The 23,808-nt window shown below is 38.4% G+C and overlaps 1 protein-coding gene across 1 annotated transcript in view; it reads left to right on the plus strand.

Annotated features, from left to right (window-relative positions):
• LOC135363356 (alpha-mannosidase 2-like) overlaps positions 1-23,808 on the plus strand; it is a gene marked incomplete at its 3' end in the record, with an annotated part of 51,214 nt that overhangs the window by 21,472 nt on the left and 5,934 nt on the right. The window contains exons 3-6 of the mRNA XM_064583898.1: positions 3,196-3,310; positions 16,476-16,609; positions 19,421-19,562; positions 22,253-22,383. Coding sequence (XP_064439968.1) covers positions 3,196-3,310; positions 16,476-16,609; positions 19,421-19,562; positions 22,253-22,383 — 522 coding nt within the window. The remainder of the gene's footprint in view (positions 1-3,195; positions 3,311-16,475; positions 16,610-19,420; positions 19,563-22,252; positions 22,384-23,808) is intronic.

Below are 23,808 nucleotides of genomic sequence, written 5' to 3' on the forward strand. Positions count from 1 at the left end.
ATGCTTTTAGCTTATAAAAACATCACCATACAAAATTGCATCTTAGAGAAAAAAGACAATATTTCTCAAATTATACTTGACATTTGTAAATTTGCTTTGCGAGCACTTCACACTTCATTGAGAAGTCATACACAATTATCAAGTCATTAGCATAGACATTTTAAGTAGGAAATTTCAAAACACAAGTTAGAGAGTTATAAACAAAGAGGCAGCTAGCATTGGGTGCTCTCTTGTTCTTAGACTGTTGACTGTTTATTCAAATGTTGGCAGAAGTGTCCCTGTGAACAAGTGTATGAGTTCAGGATTGCATTTGGCTGCTAGTAATAACAACTTAAAACTGAATAAATCCTATCCTACTTATTTTTATGCCACGTGGAAGAAGTCTGCAGGTCCCCAGTTCAGGTATAGCAGCTCTACAGTGCCGACAGGGGTCCAGACCCTTCTAGCTTTCTCTTCTGCCATCTAAAGGTGATTCTTACTTAGAGTACTGCTCTCAACAGTAGATTGAATGTTTATATAATTATCACCTGGAGAACAAGAATACATCATGGCTATTTGAAGGTTAATTCTAATCATGGCATGAAAAAATGAATTAGAGGGGGACAGTGTTTGTGATGGATGTTCAGCCTAAAAGTGGATAATGGGGCTATGTGCAAGAGAAGAAATGGTAATGAGATCAGTTACAGAAATATTTAGAATTCTGCCTATTTCTATGTTGTAGTTAAGGTAGGTAGGAGAAAAAAATGAACAAAGGGTAAGTATGAGGGCCCATATGTATAGATCAAACTTCACTGACAAACATGATAGTATCTGCCTGAAACAGTAGTAATGATACCAGAGTAGAAAACTGTGATTTCTAAGTGATGGTCCGGTTCAGTGATAATAAAATACGGGCATGTTAGAAAATTAGAGGCTCTGGGAAATCCCACAATGATGAATTGTTGAAACATTAAAATTTTGCTTTACCCAATGTTTCCCAAACTTATTTACTGTGTTTAGTCTTGTTTTGCTTTAAACAGAATGGCTTTATGCATCCTGAGAAAGCATTTGGGGAATACACTACCAGTTCTTAGTGCTTGCCTCGTTAGAAGACTGTGCATGTGCCTTTAGGATACAAACATTGATGTGTGGCATTCCCTCAGTTTAAGCTCCAGTGCACTGTAATACATATAAGGTTTTAGCTGATGGAGAACGTGACTTTTTTTTTTTTTAAGATTTTATTTATTTATTTCACAGAGAAAGAGACAGTGAGAGAGGGAACACAAGCAGGGGGAGTGGGAGAGGGAGAAGCAGGCTTCCCGCTGAGCAGGGAGCCTGATGCGGGGCTCGATCCCAGGACCCTGGGATCATGACCTGAGCCGAAGGCAGATGCTAAACGACTGAGCCACCCAGGCGCCCCAAATAATAGATTTTAAAGAATAGCATTGACCGTTCTAAGGAGTCTAGTTTTTTGTTGTTTCGATTTTTTTTTTAATCAGTGAGGAATTAAAGGTAAACTACAGCTCATAGTAGCCGTTCTAGGAAGGGTAGTGGATCCTAAGTATAAGCTGTATCAGTCTGTTCTCAATTGGACAAGAATTTGGGTTTGGGGTTGTTTTTTTTTTTTTTTAAGATTTTTATTTATTTATTTGAGAGAGAGAGTCAGAGAGAGGGCACAAGCAAGGGGAGCAGCAGAGGGAGACGGAGAAGCAGGCTCCCTGCTCAGCAGGGAGACCGACGTGGGGTTTGATTCCAGGAACCTGGGATCATAACCCCAGCCAAAGGCAGACGCTTAACCGACTGAGTCACCCAGGCACCCCAGGAATTTGGTTTTGATTGACTGTTCTTATACCAAAGAAAAAATGAAAAATAACAATACTTCTGGAATATTATGCATGGGCAATTGTGACTAATTTATTTAAAATTATTCTATCTTTAAATAGCTCTAATATTAAATTAAAAAACCAAGAGAATTATCATATATTTACAAAGAGAAAATAAAAGACTATCAGGGAGGCAGGTGGGTGCATCAGAAACAGGTAGGAGCCCAGAAATCCCCATGCCAGCTTTCATGTTCTTCCCTTACTTTTTAGCTATATGGTAAAATTAGGTCCAAGAACTTTGTAAACTCTTAATGCATTATATTAATTTCAGAATATTTTTTCTAGAACCAGAGAGGTACATTTGGAAGAAAATTTCACAGTTCTGAAAATCTGATGCTACTTAAGTAGTTCGCAATGCAAGCCTAGCTCGTCATGCCATTGTTGAGCTTCTGCAGCCTGTAATGCTTAAGAAAATATAATTCCTTCAAAAAAAAAGAGAAAATATAATTCTTCATAAATGCTTTCAATGTGTTCCTATGTCACAGAAGTATGTTCTGTTCCTGATTTTTCTTGACAACTAGATTCGAAATGACGAAACCTTAAACCAGTGGTTGCCATAGTTTTTTCAAGTTTGTAAATTTGCTTTATATTCAGTTCTTTCTAGTAAAAGGGCAGTGTGTTTTATAGACTAGTAAACCTAAGTGTGATTAAGCAATTCTCTGAATCCTGCTTTCTGTTTGCTTAGATGACTCCCTGTGGTCATCCTTGCCACCTGCCCGACCCCTGAACATTAGGGGGCCACGGTTATAATAAACGTTTGCCTGGGAAAATGTCACTGCTGTAGAATGAATGGTATTTCTAATAAATAGCACATGGACAATATAGAAGGGTTTTAATTAGAAATTTTTTTTAAGACTTTTTTTTTTTAAAGATTTTATTTATTTATTTGAGAGAGAGAATGAGAGAGAGCACATGAGAGGGGGGAGGGTCAGAGGGAGAAGCAGACCCCCCGCAGAGCAGGGAGCCCGATGCGGGACTCGATCCCGGGACTCCAGGATCATGACCTGAGCCGAAGGCAGTTGCTCAACCAACTGAGCCACCCAGGCGCCCTAGTTAGAAATTTTTATAGCTGGGAGGGAATGTTTGTAGATCACCTAGGCCAGTCAAGTTGTAAACATTTTTATTTTCTATTTTCAGCACTTTTTGTCTAATGAAAAACCTTATACTCCATTTTTATAGCATGCGCCTGTTCTGATACCTTGTAAGGTTTTGTTTTCACTTGAGATTGCAAATATCAGGTGGTATGTATTTGCCATTTGGGAAATGATAATAAACATCCCTTGGAAAAGTTAAAAGCTGAAATTTTTTCTTAAAAATGTCATTTCCTCCTCAGCCTTATGTTTACACAACACTGCCCTTTGTCAGAGTGCAACGTGGAAGGTTTTACTCAGACGTGACTTGCTTTTTGGAACATGTTACCCATAGGGTCCGACTGTACAACATCCAAGGTAAGAAAACAAAGCAATAGCTGTGAAACATGTACTCTGGTTCTGGAATTCTTTGTGTGTCATTTTTAATAAACTAGCAATTGGTTTTTTGTGTGGGGTTTTTTTTGTTATGTTATGTTAATCACCATACATTACATCACTAGTTTTAGATGAAGTGTTCCATGATTCGTTGTTTGTGCATAACACCCAGTGCTCCATGCAGTACGTGCCCTCTTTAATACCCATCACCAGGCTCACTCATCCCCCCACCCCCTCCCCTCTAGAACCCTCAGTTTGTTTCTCAGAGTCCATCGCCTCTCATGGAGCAATTGGTTTTTGAACATGGTATTTATGGTGGTCTTTCCTAAACTTGTCATTATACTCACTGTGTGGTTTAAAAATATACTTAGCCTTTTGATAATCAGAAATGGTAAAACATTTAACTCTACATATGTATGTTCTTTCCCTATATATATCTCCTCTTACGTCTCATAATATTTGTCTTGGTCATGAGTTCATTAATTGGAATCTTTATTTCTAAGATCTAAAAACAGTGGGGTTTTTTGTTGTTGTTTTAATTTTACAAAATGGGAATTCTGTCAATTACGGCTTTCAGTTAGTAGATCATTGACCGTCTCTGACATGCACACACCCCCCCACGTATGGCCTGCCTTAAATATGGAATGTATTACAATAGCAGGTGTTACTGGAATTTAACTTTCTTTTAAGAAAAACGTTCGTTACTAGTTCTTTCTGTTTACAAGTCTTTACCTGGGAGAGTATAAAATCGGGCGATTGTTTATTGCTTTTAGGATGGGACTGATGAGCAGCATCTTTATCAACCAAGTGACAGTAAATAGGCTTTTAATCCTCTTAGGGACTTAACCATGGGCAGTGGTTCTTGTCCTTCCTTAGGATTTGGATGGAGCCGTGGCTCCCAGACACCCTCAGAGTTGCACATTTATGTTGGTTCATGTTGAATTCACTTTTTTTAGAATGGAGTACTTTTCCAACCACAAATGTAATCCTAGTAACCAGACCACTTAACCATGGTATCAACTCTCTTAGAAAAGGACCTCATAAAAATGCCACTTTAGATTCTTCTTTGCTGTTAGCTAGGCTGAAAAAGTTAGAAAAGGAAATATTGTTTCCTTGAATCTTTATACCAGTAGATAATAAAGCGTTTGAAAACTAATGATAAAATATATGGGCAGGCGCTGTTTGCTTTTTGGGTTTTGTGGGGAAGCAAAGGGTACTGTGTTCAGGGAATGTTCACTTTGCTACCTACAAGAAAGTCTGAAATAATCTTTTATTGAGTTTTATTGAGTTTTCTAAAATCTCTGGTAAGCCAGAAACAATATTTTTGACCATCCTTTTCTACTCTTGCATAAGCCATTGTTCAACATCTCTGAGAGCTCTAAAATTATACCTTCAGCTACGCCAGAGGTTTCATTTTATGGGTAGAAAGTAGCATCCCCATCACACAGGAGATGTGCTTATCTGCTTTTAGATTTGCTTAAAAAACTGTTGCTTGTAATGGAATGTTTCTTCCTTGAGTACAGCATGGCCCCCACTTTGGCCCAGGCCTGTGTCATCAAGCATGGTTTACTGTTGTTTTTCCTTAGGTCTACTTAGGAGGTAGGCTGTGTGACAGAGTTCATGCTGAAGCAGCTCGCCAGAGAATTCCTACTTCTCAGTCAAGTCCGTTTGCTTAATTGCTTTTCTTTTTGTTTAAATGAGTCTGTCACCATCATTGCAGCCTCAGAGTTTTCGCAGGTTGTCCAGGGGATCTGGAGCTCATCACAGAGGATGGTTTCCGTAAATTAGAGGGCCCTCTTCTGCTGCTGTGACTATAAGCTTAGTTTGCCGTCATAGCCCAGTGGTTGATTTGGAAATTAATAGGCTCTGACTTGCCTGTGTACTCAACCCAACAAACATGCATTTACCAGGCCCTAAAAGCTTTTCTTTTCTCCTCTTTCCTTCTCCCCAGCTAAGCAGTCCAAAATGTCCAATGGCTGACTAGTAGCCCCTTTGCAGAACCAGGAACCACCAAGATTTAACTGCCTCCCAGCCCTCCAAGGTGACAATGCCAGTGGATTGGTCAGTTAAGAAAGAGAAGTTGTTCTCAACTGGACGCTTAGAGTATTAGCATAACAAAAATAATAATAATAAAATAAGAATACAGACCTCGAATTGCCTCTGGATGTCACATGGGTGGAATAAACAGGGTGAAGCATTTGGATGAGATTTCTGTAGCTTGAAAGCAGAAAGCTTCAGAAGTTGGTGGGAAACAACAGATAAATAAGTTAGGTATAACGTGAAGTTAACTTAGAGTGCTTCTCCAGATGGGTTTTACTGTTCTTGGCCTGGATTGAACCTGAAACCAGCGTGTATAACCATTCGAAGTGACATAGCGATCTTTATTTTTGCTCTCTCAAGCCCAGAGTGTTTATATTTTTTGTTTTTTTCCAACATGAAAGCGATCGGTGGGAGATGGAGATACCAGTTCACCTGAAAGGCTTTCATTCAAACTATACATCCTTCTATGTTTGTATCTGAGCCCCTCTCAACAAATCTCCCTCTTGGAAAAAATAAGCCCCGTTGTGGAGAGAGAGCCTCTTCTCAGTCGCCTTCCTGACCTCCCTCCATCTGTCGTTTTCTTTCACATACCGGTGCATGAAGGCTCAGGTTGTCTGGATCCTGGCTCATTGGGGTTTTAATTAAATCACTGGTCGAAACCTAAGGAAGAGATGTGAGGTCTTCAGGGTGTTTGGATGTCGACGAGTTCAAAGTGCCTGAATGGGGTCTGGTTATGCTGCACCAAAGCAGCCATACTGTGAAATACTTGAAAGCTCTTCGGTGTTTTAAACTTCGGCCTCATGTAAACCAGGTATCTGGGCGATTGATCAAAATCCATGGACAGGATGTAGCTTTTCGTCTTAGGTGTAGAGAAAACATCAGCCAACTTCCATGCTTTTGTCGAGTGGCTTGTGTTTAATATTTCTTGAAAGAACGTAAATACCTACTTTCAAATTTAACTTTCTAAATTGTCTTTGGATGCATGCTAATTGTGCCCCCTTTAAATAAACTGACCAGATGCAGTTATTCGGATGAGTATTAATGAATAGAGCCTGTTTGTTGTTAGTACCAAATTTATGAGCCAGAAAAAAATGGGGCTTGGGGGAGAGAAACTATTAATATTTTATGATTAGGTACTATAATGGTATTAGGTTACTAAACCATTAATTATACAAAAGATTTTATTACCTCTCAGCAACAAGGATAAAGAAACAGAAAGAGTTGATATTATGGAATATCTGTCTTTGTTGAGAGTCTATATTAAATGTTTCAAATTCAGTTTACTTGAAATATTCTTTTAAAAAAACTAAAGTAATACAAACCTGATAAAGTATCCTTAAATTCCTCAGTCTCTATTTTAGTTACTCTTTGACCGTTTTCTCCCCCAAAGTAACCTTTGGCTCCAATTAAGCTTTGGGAGAGAAAACAAAAGCAAGAACAGAAATCAAACAGCACTTCTTAGATTATAAAAACTGTGTGGTCATCATTGATTTTGCAACAAACTGAGTTGGGAGGCGTAGGTTCAACCAACTTTGTTTTTTTGTTTTTTGTTTTTTTCTTGGTGTTTTATATTTAAGTTTTAGTGTCTATTTGTGTTCTCTCCAGATTCTGAAAATGGTCAGAGGTGCAGTTTAGAGTCCTCTCTAAACATCATTTAAGCTATTAAAAAACACTCTTGTGTTTCTTTTCATTATTGTTCAAACATTACATTCAAAACGTTTCTAGAAATATTAAATTAGAGGAAATCTTGTGCTCACTAGCTTTAAAAGCTCTACAAGATCAGAGGGATTTGAAAGAGTTCTAATGCAACACAATGTATCGCCTTCTATCAGGTTAAATAAGAAATCCATTTTGTAGCACCCATAATTTAATGAAATGCCCCTTTGGAACTATTTTTTTTTTAATTTTTCAAAGATTATATTTAGTTTGTAGAAAATAACATTTTTCTGGAGGAAAAGATGGGAGAAATGAGGATTAATTTTTCTTGCACTATAATCATCTTTCATTAAATTGAAGCTTTTCGTGTCACTAAGGCTACTTTAGCTTTTTTTTTTAATCTTGATATGGAAGATAGAATGTGATACAGGCAGAAGCCCCTGTATCCCCTTACGTTATATTTGTTTCATCACAACAAGTGCATACCTTGCAGTGACATCATGATCAGTAAGTGACATTTGCTAGCTGTGGCTTCATTTGTCTTTGGAGTTGTAATTATTAGACTTTGGTGCCCTAGTTTTTTGACATCAACAGCTACTTTGAAGAATGAGGTTGCTATGGGTTACCAGTGTGTCCTGTACATTTTCACTAGCACAAGGTTCAGGTTCCAGATCGGTTAAAATATATACCTTCAAGCTTCCCCCCGCCTCTCCGCCCCAGGACTACGTTCTCCTAGGCGGGTGTTTGTGAATGAATGAGTATGTGTGCAAACCATGTTTCAACCCTTAAGAGAAATATCTAAATGCAATACTTTTGCCTATTTTCCACCAACATACTATGAAAGTACTATATGTAATGGATCTTGCTAAAAGAAAGCAAGTAGCCTGGAGGTAAAATGTAATGAACTGCCATCAAAAAGTATGGAAGAAAAGACTTTCCTTTGGCTGCAATGACTGAGTAATTTCCTTGCATGGGCACATTTAGCATTCAAAAAGAGGTCGCTTAGTTTTTCTCTGTTTTGAATATGTAATGTGATTGGATTCATAACATGACCCTTGACTTTTAGAAAGTCAAAATGAACTCCATCTAGTTAAACACATAAGAGAATCACACTGGGAATTAGAGGTCTGAATCCTCAGTTGTGCCTTGAAGCCAACCAGTGACCTTGAGTTTGTCCTTAGATTTCTTACGGACTCAGTTTCTTAAACTGTAGAAAGACTAGATAGATGGCCAATTAGGTATAACCATTAAAGAGTCTTCACAAAACTTAGTATTACATAAAGTCTCTGTTGTGCTTAACTCCTTGCTCCTAAATTCATCTTCTAAGGATGGTTGAATCTGGGCCTTCCATCCCTGGAGTCCTCCTCCTTGTAAACAAGGTCTCAGAGCTTCACTGAAGTTGTTTTTATTTCCATGAAAAGATTCATGAGGATATTAAAACGGTTTGCAATCAATCTCTCATTTTTTTCCCAGGACTGCGTTCCATATTTAGTTTAAGAGTAAAAAGCATTAAGTAAGTTATGGCTAGGCAGACTTAGGTAATTCAGACATTTTTGGAATACCATAATATGCAATTGACTGCTAAGGATTTTTCTTTCCTGTTAATTGGAACTTTTAAAAATTGAATTAAGTAGCTATGTGTTGAATCTGATTATTCCCTACAGGCATGAAAGAGGAGGTTATTTTAAGGGACTATAAGCACATTCTGGCTACACAAATTGAGAACTCAGAGGTTATCTTGGGGGCTCATTGACAGCAGCTGCTGTGTTGAAAGCATAGCTTCTTAGCAGGGAAGCATCCTCCCCCACAAATAAGTGTTGTACTAAACTCAGATGAAGGGCAGGGGGATGGGAAATATAGGGGGAGTATGGTGGTTAAGAGCTCAGACTCCAGAGTCCACGTACCTGCATGTCATCTCCAGCTCCTATCCCAGCTCTGCCGCTTACTAGCTAGCTGCTTGACCTTGCGCAAGTTATTACCTCTCTGTCCTTGGTTTTGTCATACTGAAAAAGGTGACAATAATAGAATCCACCTCACAGAAGTGTTGGAAGATTAACTGAGTTAATATACATAAAGCCTGGCACATATTGAGTGTTGTGTCTCCTTAAGAGGTTGTGTAGGCTTTGGGCACCTGGGTGGCTCCGTCGGTTAGGCGTCTGACTCTTGATCTCAGCTCAGGTCTTGATCTTAGGGGTTGTGAGTTCAAGCCCCACATTGGGCTCCGTGCTGGGTGTGGAGTCTACTTAAAAAAAAAAAAAAAAAAGAGGATGTGGGCCAGATGAATTAGACATAAGTGTTACAAAAGACAGTAGCCATTGAGGGTTGGGGGTGTTGGGGAAGATTTGATAAAGGAAGTGAGCTGTTGAGATGCTATGTCTTAGAGAAATGTCATTTATATAGGCAGAAAGGAGGGAAAGAACATTACAAAGCGTGAAGTGGGTTTTTTTTTTTTTAATCAGACTCCTTTGTTCCTATTAGAATTTGAAAAACTTACATATATTTAAGTTGGCATCTAGTTTTTATACATTTAAAGAATTGCAGATGTTTTTTTCTGGAATATAATAAATATTGACATTTTAAAATAAGCATATCCAGTGAGTAGCAATTTGATTTCCAAATCATGCATTTTTAAAAAGGCCTGAATAAGATCTTTAACAGTCAAATTTCACATCCTTATTTTCTCCTTGAACTCGTATTTCCATTCTACTTCCACAGAATTTTATCTTAATGTAATATTTTTATGCTTGAGAGTCTTGTTATTCATCAACCTTTCATTACTCTTATGAAATACATATGTATGTGTATATTAAGTTTAAAAATTCTATCATCCTAAAAGTAAGTATTAAATTTTTTCTGGATTGAGTTATAAAGATTATTAGTAGTATACAGTTGATCAAAACAGTCCCTGTATAGGGGCACCTGGGTGGCTCAGTCGTTAAGCGTCTGCCTCCTGTATATTGCCATTTTGGTCATTTATTTCATGAACTTATAGGAAACTTTTTGCTCAGTGGATGAATCGTTTCTACCCTTTGTATCCCCATATGTTCATGTATCCATTGGTGAATGTTACTTATTGCTAGAATGAGATAGGTTTCAGCATCGATTTTCTTCTTAATTTTTGTTTTTATAAAGGTAAGGCCAAAAAATGATGTTACCATAAATAGGTGGGAATGGAAGGAGTTCTATTATAAGAATGTCATTCAGTCCCTTGAACTCCTTATGAGTTATGGTCCATAAATCACAGAATTGTCTATTGTCAAACTTGAGTTTCAATCAATTATTTTTAATGATCTACTGCCTGACAAATTGATTAGATACACCTTCAGTTTTGTTGAAGGCAAACAATAGAAAATCACATGTTTTGGAAAATATTTGTTACCCAGCCTTTAAAGTTCAACCAAACACCAGTATTGCAAATTGTCTCTGTTCAGCGTCCACTGGAGTTAGGATGAATGAGTGGTATGCTACTGATTCTTTTTTGTTAATTCAAGAGAAGGAACGGTAAAAGTGTGATTTGAAAAAAACAAGGAAGAACTGCTTGCCTCCATAGCAAGATCAACTTGAGAAGTAAGAGTACACAGAATCCAGGCTTCCTGCATTAAGCTACCTTGGAAAGGAGCATGTTTGGGAGAGCGGGAAGTAGGCAAGTTCAGAGTGACTGTCAGTGTGGAGAGTATGCGAACAGACCATTATGAGTATTCTAGCATTCTTCCCTCGCTTGTCCTGGACCAGCCCCAGCTTGGATCCTTGGGAAGGGAACAGGAAAGCTCTACAGTGTTGTGAGCTGTTTTATTCACTCCCCATGGAAGTGCTTTCGTTAGATCTTGTCTGTTTTGGATTTAAAAAAATGTTACTGATGTAGATGTTGTATTCCCTCCAAGAGAGAGCTTCCAAAAAACCTATTGTTTCTTTTTTTTTTTTAAAGATCCTATTCATTTATTCATGAGAGATAGAGAGAGAGAGGCAGAGGCAGAGGGAGAAGCAGGCTCCCAAGGAGCAGGGAGCCTGATGCGGGACTCGATCCCAGGACCCTGGGATCATGACCTGAGCCGAAGGCAGACGCTTAACGACTGAGCCACCCAGGCGTCCCAAACCTATTGTTTCTTAAAATCAATGCTTAATAGGACAAAAAAAAAAAAAAAAAAGACAGCTTTCAGTGTTATTGTGTGTTTTTTTTCTATTACTAGGTCTTCAAGTATATTGTAGTTAATTGGTGTCATCTTTAACCAAAAATTGCAATCCATGGAATCAAAATGCTCTACTTTTCCTATTATGCATTTACTTTTGTGTCATTTTAAGAATTACTGAAATGAAAAGCCTAAAATATGTAGACTAGTGCCTTGCTCATGATAAGTTGATCAATAAGTCGTAGTAGTTATTTATCAAGTGCTTTAGAAATGAAACGAAGTGGTGCATCATCATTTTCTTAAATTCAAGACTTGGAATGAAATTTACTCAAATTTATATTCATGAAAGCAGATGTTAAAATTTTCACTTGTGGAGAAATAGTCAATATGAACATTTACAGACCTGGAAATCAGCAAGTACCTCAGAGGATAAATTAGATCTTACAATGGATAGGCAAGTTGAATAAGTCAACATGGACAAAAAGGTCATCTAGTTATGGGAGTTATTACCATTTTTATTCTTGGTACTTTCAGATATGAGTACAGTTTTTAAAAATGATAATATTTGCTTTTTTAGAAACATCATCTCCATATTGTCCTACTAAATTTATCATTGTTGCGAGAATTGTCGTTTATGTGTTGAGTGAAGCAGTGTGTATTAGTTAATAACCCTAAGCGTCAACTCCTGGTTAAGTTGGGTAAGTTCGGGGGCACCTGGGTGGCTCAGTTGTTAAGCGTCTGCCTTCGGCTCAGGTCATGGTCCCGGGGTCCTGGGATCAAGCCCCGTATCGTGCTCCCTGCTCAGCGGGAAGCCTGCTTCTCCCTCTCCCACTCTGCCTGCTTGTGTTCCTTCTCTTGCTGTGTCTTTCTCTGTCAAATAAATAAAATCTAAAAAAAAATAGAATAAAAAAGATAATAATTTTTATGTATACAAATAATATATATGTATACTCTTTTGACAAAAGTGTCACACATTATAGTATATGTATATAATGTAAAATCCCTCTAGAATCTGTGCGTGGTCCCTATCCACTACTCAAGAGAGGTAATCAGATACCTGTGTGCACCCTCGGATCACTTGCATTCTCTCTCTCTATCTCCTCTCTCTCTCTCACACACACCTCTCTTGCATGCATATCTGCAGAAAGGTATAGTATTGTGTTTGGTTTTAGCAAAAAGTTCATCACACTGTGCAAATGCTCCATTCACCTCTTGCATCAGATATCTTTCTTTGCCGGGGCAGAGAGCTACCTCATTCATTTGCTACAGAGCAGTCCAAAACGTGGATGTACTGGTTTTATTATTCATTTGTCTGTTGGTGGGCATCTAGCCTGTTTCCCCATGTTTCTACCCTTGGCACCAGTGCACAGTGAACATGCTTGTGCTTGTGATTAGTGTTCATCTTAGGTAAATACGTGAGATCACAGTGTCTTTAATTAGTATATATTACTTTATTGGCTTCTAAAGTGACCGTGACATTTTTAAAGAAAAGATTTCGGATTGTTTTGAAGAAGTTTTGTATTCTGGCAAGCCTGTCCCATAATTATTTTTTATTATTTTTATTTTATTTTACTGATAATGTATTTGTCTCCTTTAGGTAGCACTTGCAGCATATCATCCCAGATCAGTACCCTCTCCCTTTCTTAAAAAATAACCTGGAGGTCTCCTTTCTACTTAGAGTCACTGCAAAGCTTCTCTAATCCATGGTCCCAAAGTAACTTTAACATTCTCTAGTGGTCAATTTGCCAGTGAGACATGATGGCCGAGAGGCTTAGTGCTGGTTCTGTCAGCCTTGTGATCTGGGGCAAGGTATGTTCTCCTAGGCTTAGGGTCAGGATTGAATGAGTTACTGTATGTAAAGCATATGGCGGGGCATATGGTACATAGCGGGGACTCAGTAATTGTTGGCTGATTCTTCCATGTAGCTGCTGCCCGTTACTCAGCAAACACTATCTGCCTATTATGTGCTGGGAGCATAAAGATAAATAAGACATGGTCCCAGTGCTTGAGGAGCTTACATTCTAACATGCATGTGTTTGCTCAAAATCTAAGTACTTATTCCCTTCTTTCTATTTAAACTCTGTCCATGGCCTAGTTTGCTTTCCTCCCATGTCAGCTGACTTCTGCATCATGAAGGACAGCCTGTCACATCTTAACTCATTCTCTTTAATGGTGATTCAGCACGTACTACATCCCCAAATTATTGTTAAAAACTGGAATGCAGAGATGGTGTGTAAGACAATCTGTAAGGAGCTAACAGGCTCCAGGGAGGAGAAAAAAAAAAAAAAACAAAACTTCAGAGTTCTGCAAGACTCTTTCCGCTTCTCTATGATGGCTTTCCACCTGTGGACTTGCTCTGTTTTTACCTTGCATTGCCTCTGTTAATAAAGATAAATAATCTCCATTCTCTCTTTCTGGGGACAGAGGGTGAGGTGTTAGCAGCAAGGGAGTTCTTAATTCTCTGTCTTTATCAATGACATAACTCTTTGGACTACGCTTGTTAGGTAGGAGCTGTTTTCTTTCCCAGGACTGAAGAAAAACCAGAGGGGCTTAGAAATTCCTGGCCATCCATGCCCAGGTGGAACCAATTTGGTAAAAGAACCTTTTGCTGCAAAGGTTCTGCAGGTCACTGAGACCGATCGGTTCATACCCATGCTTCCCAGGGAGTTCTCCCCTCAATCCCATGAGCTTCTTTGGGAATGGCACACTTTAGGGAATTCTTGACCTAGAGTAGGAAAAGGTAGCAGTCCTTTATCCCCCTCACATAGATTCTTCTTTAAAAAGTAATAAATTACCGTTGATGACTCAGGGATACCTCCTTGCTTTGATTACCATTACAAGATTTATTTGGTTTGTTCGTAATAAGAGTATTAGGTTTGATCTTACTTTAAAAGCCTGTCCTGGCACAGATGTCTTGCTGAACTGTGAATGGACATCGAGGCTCCTTTTAAAGGAGACTTAAGCATTTGTTGCCACAACCGGATCTGAGCATAATACTGAGCTCAAGAAAGATCATTTTCTCAACAGAAATAATTTATTATTGCCGGAGGTAATGTGAAATTATTTATTTTTTCTTGAAGCATGTTTTTTGTAAATGTTTTCCAGAGATACGTGACTTGAAATTAATGACACTCTCCTTTGTAAAGACTTTATTTCATTTCATGTACTCTATTGACCCCCTGGGAGAATATCCAGTCTAGAGAGGAGAAAACGGACGTGGTGCCAAACAGCCACGAATGCCTCCAGTAGATGAGGTGTTCGCCTGAATGCTTCATGGGGGACTTCATCCCTATGCTGTATTTTGTGTTTTTTGGCATCTTTGGTTCATTTGTGGAAGCTTGTCTGTTAGAATTCCATATACATTTCATTGGCTTTGAAAGATATTGGGGTTGACATAAACCTACTGAAAGGAAAGTTTGCATCGAAAGTAATACATTTCCTAGTCAAAGAAAACACCGTTGTTCTGGCATCAGTGGATGTGATTTTTGTTTTCTTTTAACTTCCCAGTAGTAGTGAAGCTATTTGGGTCAGTTATCTGGTAATTGTCAGAAGGAAAGTTATATGTATATTTTACTGGTTAGTGGTTCAGACTGGCCATAAAGTGGGAGGGAAAAGAAAAGGACCTTCTTCCCCCACACATGAGGTCATACTGCTCATCACAGCTTTATGAACATAGTAAGAAACTGAAGTCATCTCTGACTGAGGTTGTCGAGTTGGAGGCGTAACATCTCCCAGAAAAGAACTTCTGTGAGAATTCTGAAAAATCTGTTGATGGAGGCTTCTGCCCATTTAGTATTGTCAGCATATTACTATTGATGTCTTACAATTTCCGGTGTACTTCTCACATAAACCTATAGTGCCTCAGCTAGCTGCATTTTCATTATTTTCCACCAGTCCCACCGATTCAAACTTCCTTCCTTTAACTGTTTGCTTTCATCTTCTCTAAGCCCTGGGGATTCTTCTTGGCTTCCAGAAAAAGTCCTCCTTACTCCCTTCTCCCACTCCCCATTTCTCTTTACATAGCCTTCTTTGTCTAAAGAGTGTCCTGGTGATCAGCACGCTGTGACAGAGTGTGTGTGAGGCCTGGTGGGTAACGACTGAAAACTGCAGGTACGTGTCCAGGGCTCTTAGAACCTTAAAAACCTTCTGCCGTATGAAATAGGATAGGGCCGGTCTTTCTTCTTTTGATTGCTTGCTTTCCTGATTGCTCTTTTGTAGGAGATCCAGTATCTCTTCTACATACTCAGTCTGTATTAGGAGTGTTGGATAACTCCATAACTCCCCTCTCCGTCTCGGAAATAGACCCAAGGCTTCACTCAGGACCAGAAGATATAGTTAGGGTGGCATGACAGATAGAAATTAGTGAAAAGTTTAGGCTTATCCAAAAAAATAAATGTTTGATACATCTGGGACTTCTTCAAGCTGTCCTCTGCTTCATATAGCAAAGGGCAAAATGAATCACTCCATAACAAGGGGTCCTAAGAGATACCAAACTCAATTAAAATTGATTTAACTTGGGGCACCTGGGTGGCTCAGTCGGTTAAGCGGCTGCCTTCCGCTCAGGTCATGATCCCAGGGTCCTGCGATCGAGCCCCGCATCGGACTCCCTGCTCGGCGGGAAGCCTGCTTCTCCCTCTCCCACTCCCCCTGCTTGTGTTCCCTCTCTCGCTGTCTCTCTCTGTCAAATAAATAAATAAAATCTTAAAAAAAAATTGATTTAACTTCTGGGGAGCTGTCCAGATTATACTCCACAAATACTAATATGATAATATCCATTTTAGCCATAAAGCATCTCATTGGATCTCGTGTCTCTTTTCCTAGATTATAGATCATGGGCAGTAATAGACTGTCTCTTGAACCAACAGAGTGTAGATCTCACTGCTTCAGATTTCCAGCACGGAAGGCGAGCCGTGAAGAAATAAGCTCACATGGCTCTGTTGGAGAATGGCCGTACACGTGACAGGCGGCCTGGCCTGGAGTGGGGCTAACCTTTTCTCATTTAAAGTTCTCTTTTCCCTCCAGAACTCATTGGAGAATCATTTGCATGTTATATTTCATCTGCGTTTATCTCATCCCAAGCTCTTCATCCTTCTGTTGAGTTACATGTTCTCCGGAGTAAATGTTTTCTACTGTCTGACAGTGTAAAAAAAAAAAAAAGAAAGAAAGAAAAGAAAGAAAAAGGTGAACGGTGGCACAGTTAGCATGAAAAATGGTGAAGATAGGAATAGAAAACGGGAAAATGTATGTCACTCTGGAAGTTCTGTACAGTATAAGAAAAGTGGAGCAATCAATTTCTATTAACATATATATTCTTTTAAATTTAGGAATAGACGGACAGTCTGTGGAAGTGTCCAATATCGTGGACATCCGAAAAGAACATAACCGTGAGATTGCAATGAGAATTTCTTCTAGCATAAACAGTCAAAACAAATTCTATACTGACCTGAATGGATATCAGGTAATTTTCCCTTAAAATGTCTAAGTAATAGCTGTGTTAGTGTGTAACTTTTATATATGGTAGTGGGCCAGTTAATTTTGGATCCTTTGAAAAATATGCTTAAGTTTACAAATTATTTCTAAAGGAAAACTGAATTTTAACAGGTACTTATAGGTTCTATATTCAACCAGATGTCCAAAGTTAGAACAGATATTTGAGAGATTGGTTTGTAGAGCATCTGATTTACGGAGGTAGTTTTTTCAAAGGCAGATTTGGTGACCATTTGCATGTTAAATGCCTTGACACCAAAATATATCTGAATTTGTTTAATAGAAAGGAAACATAATTAGGGATTGGTGGAGTATGTATTTTTCCCCTCATAAAGAAATGGTATGTGTGTATTTAATTTATTACATATATACTTTTAAATGTATAATGTAATAATGGGCTCTTTTAAATTTCAGGAAAGCTCTTTCCCTCTTTTTATCAATAATGTATGTGTATTTACCTTTATGCACACACTTGTGTACATATACATAGACAAAGAAATACAAGCACATATATAGAAATGTGGGCAGGTATGTATTTAATCAAAATGTTCACAAAATAGTTTGAAATAGTAATGAGAAAATTGACTCAATCTTTTTCAGATTGTTAGCTCTCTAATTTAATAGGGCTCTTTTGATTGTTACATAAATTTCTATATTCAGAGTATATGTGTGTGACAACATAGCTTTGAAATACTACCACTAAAAACATTAGCATGTTTTTGAGACATTAGCATTTTAGAAATTTCTGGCTATGAATAGAAATAATTTCACAACAAATGCTTTTACTTTGTCTGATTTTCAACTGGGATGAGTGGAAGGGGTTGTGATAATTTTCTCTTCTACAATTTCCTGCAAAGGTTAAATTTAAACCTTTTCCAAAGCATAAAAATTGCATTATACACTTTGAATTTACATGTTAATTCTACCACAGCTGTTTGGTTTTCAAATGAAGCCCTGACTTTATGGTGATTCATTTTCCTTGTGTACAAAAGAAACTCTTTTCTTAAAATCTTACAAAAGCAATTATTTGTATGTGTGGGTGTATACATGAATGAAAAAAACTTAGTAAAAGTGAATAAACATGTGAATTTTCTTTTCAAGGATCGAGCATTTGAATAAATGGGAAAATATTATTTCTAAACTTCTAAATTTCTAAATTTATGACCTAAATATTTCTGCTTCTAAAATAGGCCATTTTTTAAGCCTTGGAAAGAGTAGTCCTTGAGCAAAACTAGAAATCTAGACCAACAGGTAGGGAGTGAGGGTGGCAGCCCTATAGTCATGACAGTGTGAATGTCCTTTTCAGTGAGTATACAAGTTAATTTGATTGGGAAGATCCAGATTGGAAAGGAGAAATGGAAAATTCTTTGAAACTCTCCTTTTTTCTTTCTTTCTTTCTTTCTTTTTTTTTATTTTAACATTTTGCAGTTTTTTCTTCAGGTTCATAATTTCCTGGGCCTGTGATACAAATTACCACAAAATGGGTGGCTTAGAACAACAAGAATTTATTCTGTCATAGTTCTGGACACCAGAAGTCCCAAATCAAGATGTCTTCAGGGCCACACTCCCTCCAGAGGCTCTAGAGAAATACTCTTCCTTGCCTGTTGGGGCTTCTGATGGGCTTGTAGACCCATCACTCCACTGTCTGCCTCTGCTGTCCCAGAGTCCCTGTCGTATTCTCCTTGTGTTGCCGTGTGTGTCCTTTCGTGTCCATGTTTCCCGCTTAGAAGGACACCAGCCCTTGGATTAGAGCCCACCCTAATCCACTATACCTTATGTCTGTAGAGATCCTATTTCAGAACAAAATCACATTCACAGGTTATGGATGACCATGAATTTGGGGGACACTATTCAGTACAACCAGTAAGTTAAAGGATGCACTACAGGGTTGTTGTAAAGATTAAAGATCATATTTGCGAATGCCCGTACTTTGTCTCGTTATAATGGGCACTCAATACTATTACATTAACTTTGTACTCCTTTTCTTCTTGAGTGTCATGTCAGACTTGCATGAGCTGAACAGGAGAGATGTCATTTTTATGTGGTGTGAATAAGATACCTCGTAACAAAGTCTCTGTTTGATGTTTCCTCCTGAGGTTTGAGGGACTCTCCTCAGCCCCAACCAGCTTAGTGAATTTTCGGTCAAAAAATAAAATAATGTATTTCATGCATTCACATACCAGACCAAGAAAAGTTAAAATATGGAACTACCTACATTGACACTAAACAGGAAGAATAAGCACTGAAGAGTTTTTAAATATAAATATTAATTTGATTATTTTAATGTAATATGTTAGAGGATTTGATAAGGGGATCTGTGGTATTTATTAAAACTGATTCAAGAATTATAAGAGAGATTTTTTGAAAGGGGATAGAGAGCTATTATGCTTAGCATTCATTACAAAAGCAGTATGTTAGATTTAGATGAGAAATGAATACTTGATACCTTTATAATTTGTTTTATGCAAATATTGGAAAGCTAGAAGACTTTTGTTAAGGATTTTTATTCTGAATTTAAATAGGAATGCCTATTTTAAGAACCTGGATAAGTTCTACCTTTCTCACCTAAAAGTTTTCTAAGATCCTCCTTATTTTTTTTTTTTTCATATTGTTTGAAAGAATGTTTTAATTCCTAAATTAGCTCTTCCTTTGAACAAGAAAGGAAGCTATACCTTTTTCTTTTTGGAAGAAACGTCATCTGTAGTCAGTACTAATTTTTTAAAGTACATCTGTAAATATCCCTTGATTTCTTTTTTTTAAAGTGAACTGTTTGGTCTTATAGATTCAGCCCAGAATGACGATGAGCAAATTGCCTCTTCAAGCAAATGTCTATCCGATGACCACAATGGCCTATATACAGGACACCAAGCATCGCTTGACATTACTCTCAGCTCAGTCTTTAGGGGTTTCAAGTTTGAAAAGTGGTGCGTGTTGTTTGGATTCTTTTTTGCTCTTACAAGTTTCAGTTCCAAATGTATAATTTTTCTGTTGGTCATATTATTAATTATCATCTTCAGACACCAGCTATTAGTTAATTTTGGTTTTGTGAGAATAACATAAAATAATGTATTTCTTCAATCTTCTGATGAAGAATGAGGGACCTAAAGCTCCATGAAACCATGGCTTCTTAAAGATAATTTTTCTCTCCTGATAGCTCATTGTTTGCACAAGCCTCTGTCGTTGTCATAATGGAATGGCTGTGGAAACTCTCCCAGAAGCCAAAGAGGAGAGGGAGCTGGGGTAAAAGTTAGAAATTCCCAGAGTTGCCTAAGTTCGCAAAGGCGGGACGTAACAGTTCAAACCTAGGTCCTTCTCTGAATCGTATCGTTCTAGGGCACCTCTACCCGAAAGAAGAAAGGGAGTTGCAATGATACAGCTAGGCAGATAAAGAGGTGACAGACACAACTTTAAGGATTCCAAAAGATAGAACAAGATGGAAAGAGAAAATAAATCGTAAACACAGATTAATTTTTATAAAACCTTCTATGGAGAGGCGTATGTCCTTTATAATATATATTTTTTCATTATCATTTATATGTAGTCAAAGTGCTCTTCTTTCTTACATATTAAGAGTTGCTAAGACAAATGTCTTAAGGAGCCAGGCAGATAATAAAGGTGTGCAGGTACCTGACGTACCCTTTGCCCCAAACCCACTTTTTTAATTGGGCATATACATACATTCCATATGTCCACCCACACAAAAAAGCATACTACTCATCTTCTTTTGTGGCTTTCATTACACAGACTCATGAGATGATGCCATAAAGACATTAACGCTGTTAGAAAAATAATAATGGCCTCACATCAGGGATGCAGCGGGGAGTGGTGGGGCTTCGGCAAACTGGGGCACACCATTCCCAGTGAACGGTGGGGCAGCCGCTGCTCAGCGCCAGGTTGTTGTCACCATGGGGAAAGGGGCCCAGGGTTGCCAAATTTTTCTGCTTCTGAAGAGCCCAGGAGTCTGGAATTTTTTATGTTTTTATTTTTATTTTTTTTGGAGATTTTATTCATTTATTTGACAGAGAAAGAGACAGCGAGAGAGGGAACATAAGCAGGGGGAGTGGGAGAGGGAGAAGCAGGCTTCCAGGGAGCAGGGAGCACAATATGGGGCTCGATCCCGGGACCCCTGGACCATGACCTGAGCTGAAGGCAGCCGCTTAATGACTGAGCCACCCAGGCACTCCATATGTTTTGATTTTTAAAAAATTAAGTCAACTATTATAGATTGGACAACTTCACATAAAATTCCTAATGTGGTTTAGGGACAGAGGAGCTTTATTTCTCAGCTTGCCTTTGTCAAGGGAAGTGACATAACTGTCTACTCCATGATTGCTCCAGTCCTAATGTCTAGTTCCCTATTTAAGGACCCAGCTTTGAGAATTTAAGGCAACGTTTAAAAATGGGGGGCTCAAGAGTCACACCTGGCCCAGGTGCCCTGCTTCAGACAGCCAAGCACCCTAGCATTTCAGTGCCTACAAACAGAAGAACAATTTGAGTACAGCCCAGGAGATTTACTGAGTGTCACATATTATGAGGGCTAACATTTGGAGACAGGGAGAAGAGAGAAACTGCCAAGAGATTGATGTACTCATTTGGGTGTGACATGATCAAGCTCTAGATGGCCAATTCGTCCCAGTGCCTGAGGAGCACATTCTAGACAGTTGTGTTCTAAAATAAATATGGAGGTAGTAACAACGAAAATTCTGACCATCACTGGCAGTTTTATGTACTGGGTACCTAAATTGAGAAGAAAGAACTAAACAGAGTTGGATTGACTGTGTAAAAATAATAGTTATTAAAATATTTTATGTATTGCTCTTTTATGCCAAAAGATCATTTAGTACTGTAACAAATGTGAATGAGTGGATGGATGAATATGCATATATTTTTTATGTATGACTAGGGTTTTTTTTAGTGTAAATATATGACTGTGGCTCTGGGTGGTTTTTTGCTTTGTTTTGGATAGGGTTTTTTGGTTTGTAGTCTCATAGCCTAATTCTTAGCTTACAACTTAACCTAGAGGAGGTGTGGAATTACTGCACAGCCAATGAAGGAACCAAATATGACCTCTTCTTGAACTAGAGGAGAGAGGATAGTTGATGCCACTAACTTAATACCAGGGAGGGAAGGGGGTACGTGCTTGGTGTCTCCAAATCCTGGGGTTTCTTCAGAGAATCACCAGATACCAAGTAACCAAAACGCTTAGTCTTTCAAATCCTTTTTAGATTCTACACATCTGTATTTGCCTTGTTACTCCAGGTGTGATGTATGTTTCCTAATGAACCTCGTAAATGTTTTTAAATTCCAGGTGCTACCACTAAAAATTTTAGAGGACATAATTTACTCTTCAGATTAATTCTTTTTAAATTTCACTTAAGTTTTGATCTGTCTCATTTTAAATTTCTTACCAAATTTTACCAGACATTTATGAAGAAGAACGGAAATAAAGTCCTGTTTTTTGCATTTATCCTAGCTGTTTTGAGAAAGCCCTTGGTACTTTGGGCTATATGGATCTGTCTCCTTGGCTTAAATCAGGACCGTGCCTAAACTTATGTGATTGTCACTGGATGTTTGTATTAAATAACTCTGGCCAGTTTGTTTGTTTGTTTGTTAGGTCAGATTGAAGTTATCATGGATGGAAGACTCATGCAAGATGATAATCGCGGCCTTGAGCAAGGTGTCCATGATAACAAGGTTACAGCTAATTTATTTCGACTACTACTGGAAAAAAGAAGTGTGAATACGGTAGGAAAAAAATAATAACTCATACGTTCTGATGTTGTTTGTTCTTTGCCACCCAAAACTTGAAATTATGACTGTCCACTTTTTTTATGATTTTCAGTTCCCAGGATAGAGATATCTTTATAATAGGTGTAGCCTATATTGACAAAAAAGAGAACTTCAGTTACACATATGTCAGATTTGCATTTAGGTCATCTTATTTTTTATTTTTCCTTATTATGTAGATGTAAAATGTTAAAGAATCAGTTTGGGTGAGATTTTCTGAGATTATTTTGAAAGAAAATAAGAGTTGAATTTAAGAATAGAACTTAATCACATACTTAGATTAAGTTTGATTAGTAAAATTTATGGGAAACCTTAGTGTGCTTATTCTAGTCTTAGACTCCTCAATTGAAAATGGATTTACTTGTCTATCTTCTTGCTCAGTTTTCATTTCTCAAGACAAAACCTCAGCATTCCATTAAAAAAATCTAGCTAAAGCTCAGTTGGATGTAAACCAACATGACAATACGCCTCTTCAAGGCTACACAAAAGTCATCATCACAGTCCTCCGTGCTTTACTGATTTCCCACCTCAGATGATCTGTACACAGCCTTTTTTTTCTCACTCTGCTCTCCTTCTTTCTTCACTGATCCATTTCAGATCTTTTCTACTCTTTTTAGCTGGTGGCCTCACCATCGACTTCACATCTGACAGGGCTCTCTGTTCTAGGTATCAACCATCTCCTCCCACCCTTTCCTTCTTCCTCATGTTGCAATAGAGACATTTTTACCTTCCTTTCCTCCCAGGCCAGTACCTCCACTTGTCCTTGCAATGTACCCCAGCGCCCTCCTCAGCATCATCATCCTCCTTCCCTCTCTCTGCCCTTCATAGCTGACATTTCCCTAGGAAAGAAACCCTTTCTGCAGGCTTTTAGACACTCTTCATTTTCTCCTATTAAAAATAAAAACCAAGGGCGCCTGGGTGGCTCAGATGGTTAAGCGTCTGCCTTTGGCTTGAGTCATGATCCCAGGGTCCTGGGATCGAGTCCCACATCAGGCTCCCGGCTCAGCGGGGAGCCTACTTCTCCCTCTGACCCTCTCCCCTCTCATGCTGTTTCTCGCTCGCTCGCTCTCTAAAAAATAAATAAAATCTTTAATAAATAAATACATACATACATACATACATACATACCAAAAACAACCTCCACACAGACTCATGTCCATTTGCCCTGCTCTCCCGTCCTGTCTTCCACACCCAGTTGAGCCGCTTTGGAAGATGGGTTTATTTCATTGCTTCCGTGTCACACTCAACTCATTTTGGATTTGCTTTAGCTTCCCCCACCACACACACACCCTTGCCAGTGTCACGAGATCCACCATCTTACTTCACCTTGCAGCAGCATTCGACACTGACCATGTCACTTCTTAGAAGACAGTCTAGCCAGGG

This window comes from Mirounga angustirostris, unplaced genomic scaffold, assembly GCF_029215605.1.
Source record: "Mirounga angustirostris isolate CCGP_5_RB_7025 unplaced genomic scaffold, mMirAng1.0.hap1 SCAF_99, whole genome shotgun sequence".
Taxonomy (NCBI): Eukaryota; Metazoa; Chordata; class Mammalia; order Carnivora; family Phocidae; genus Mirounga; species Mirounga angustirostris.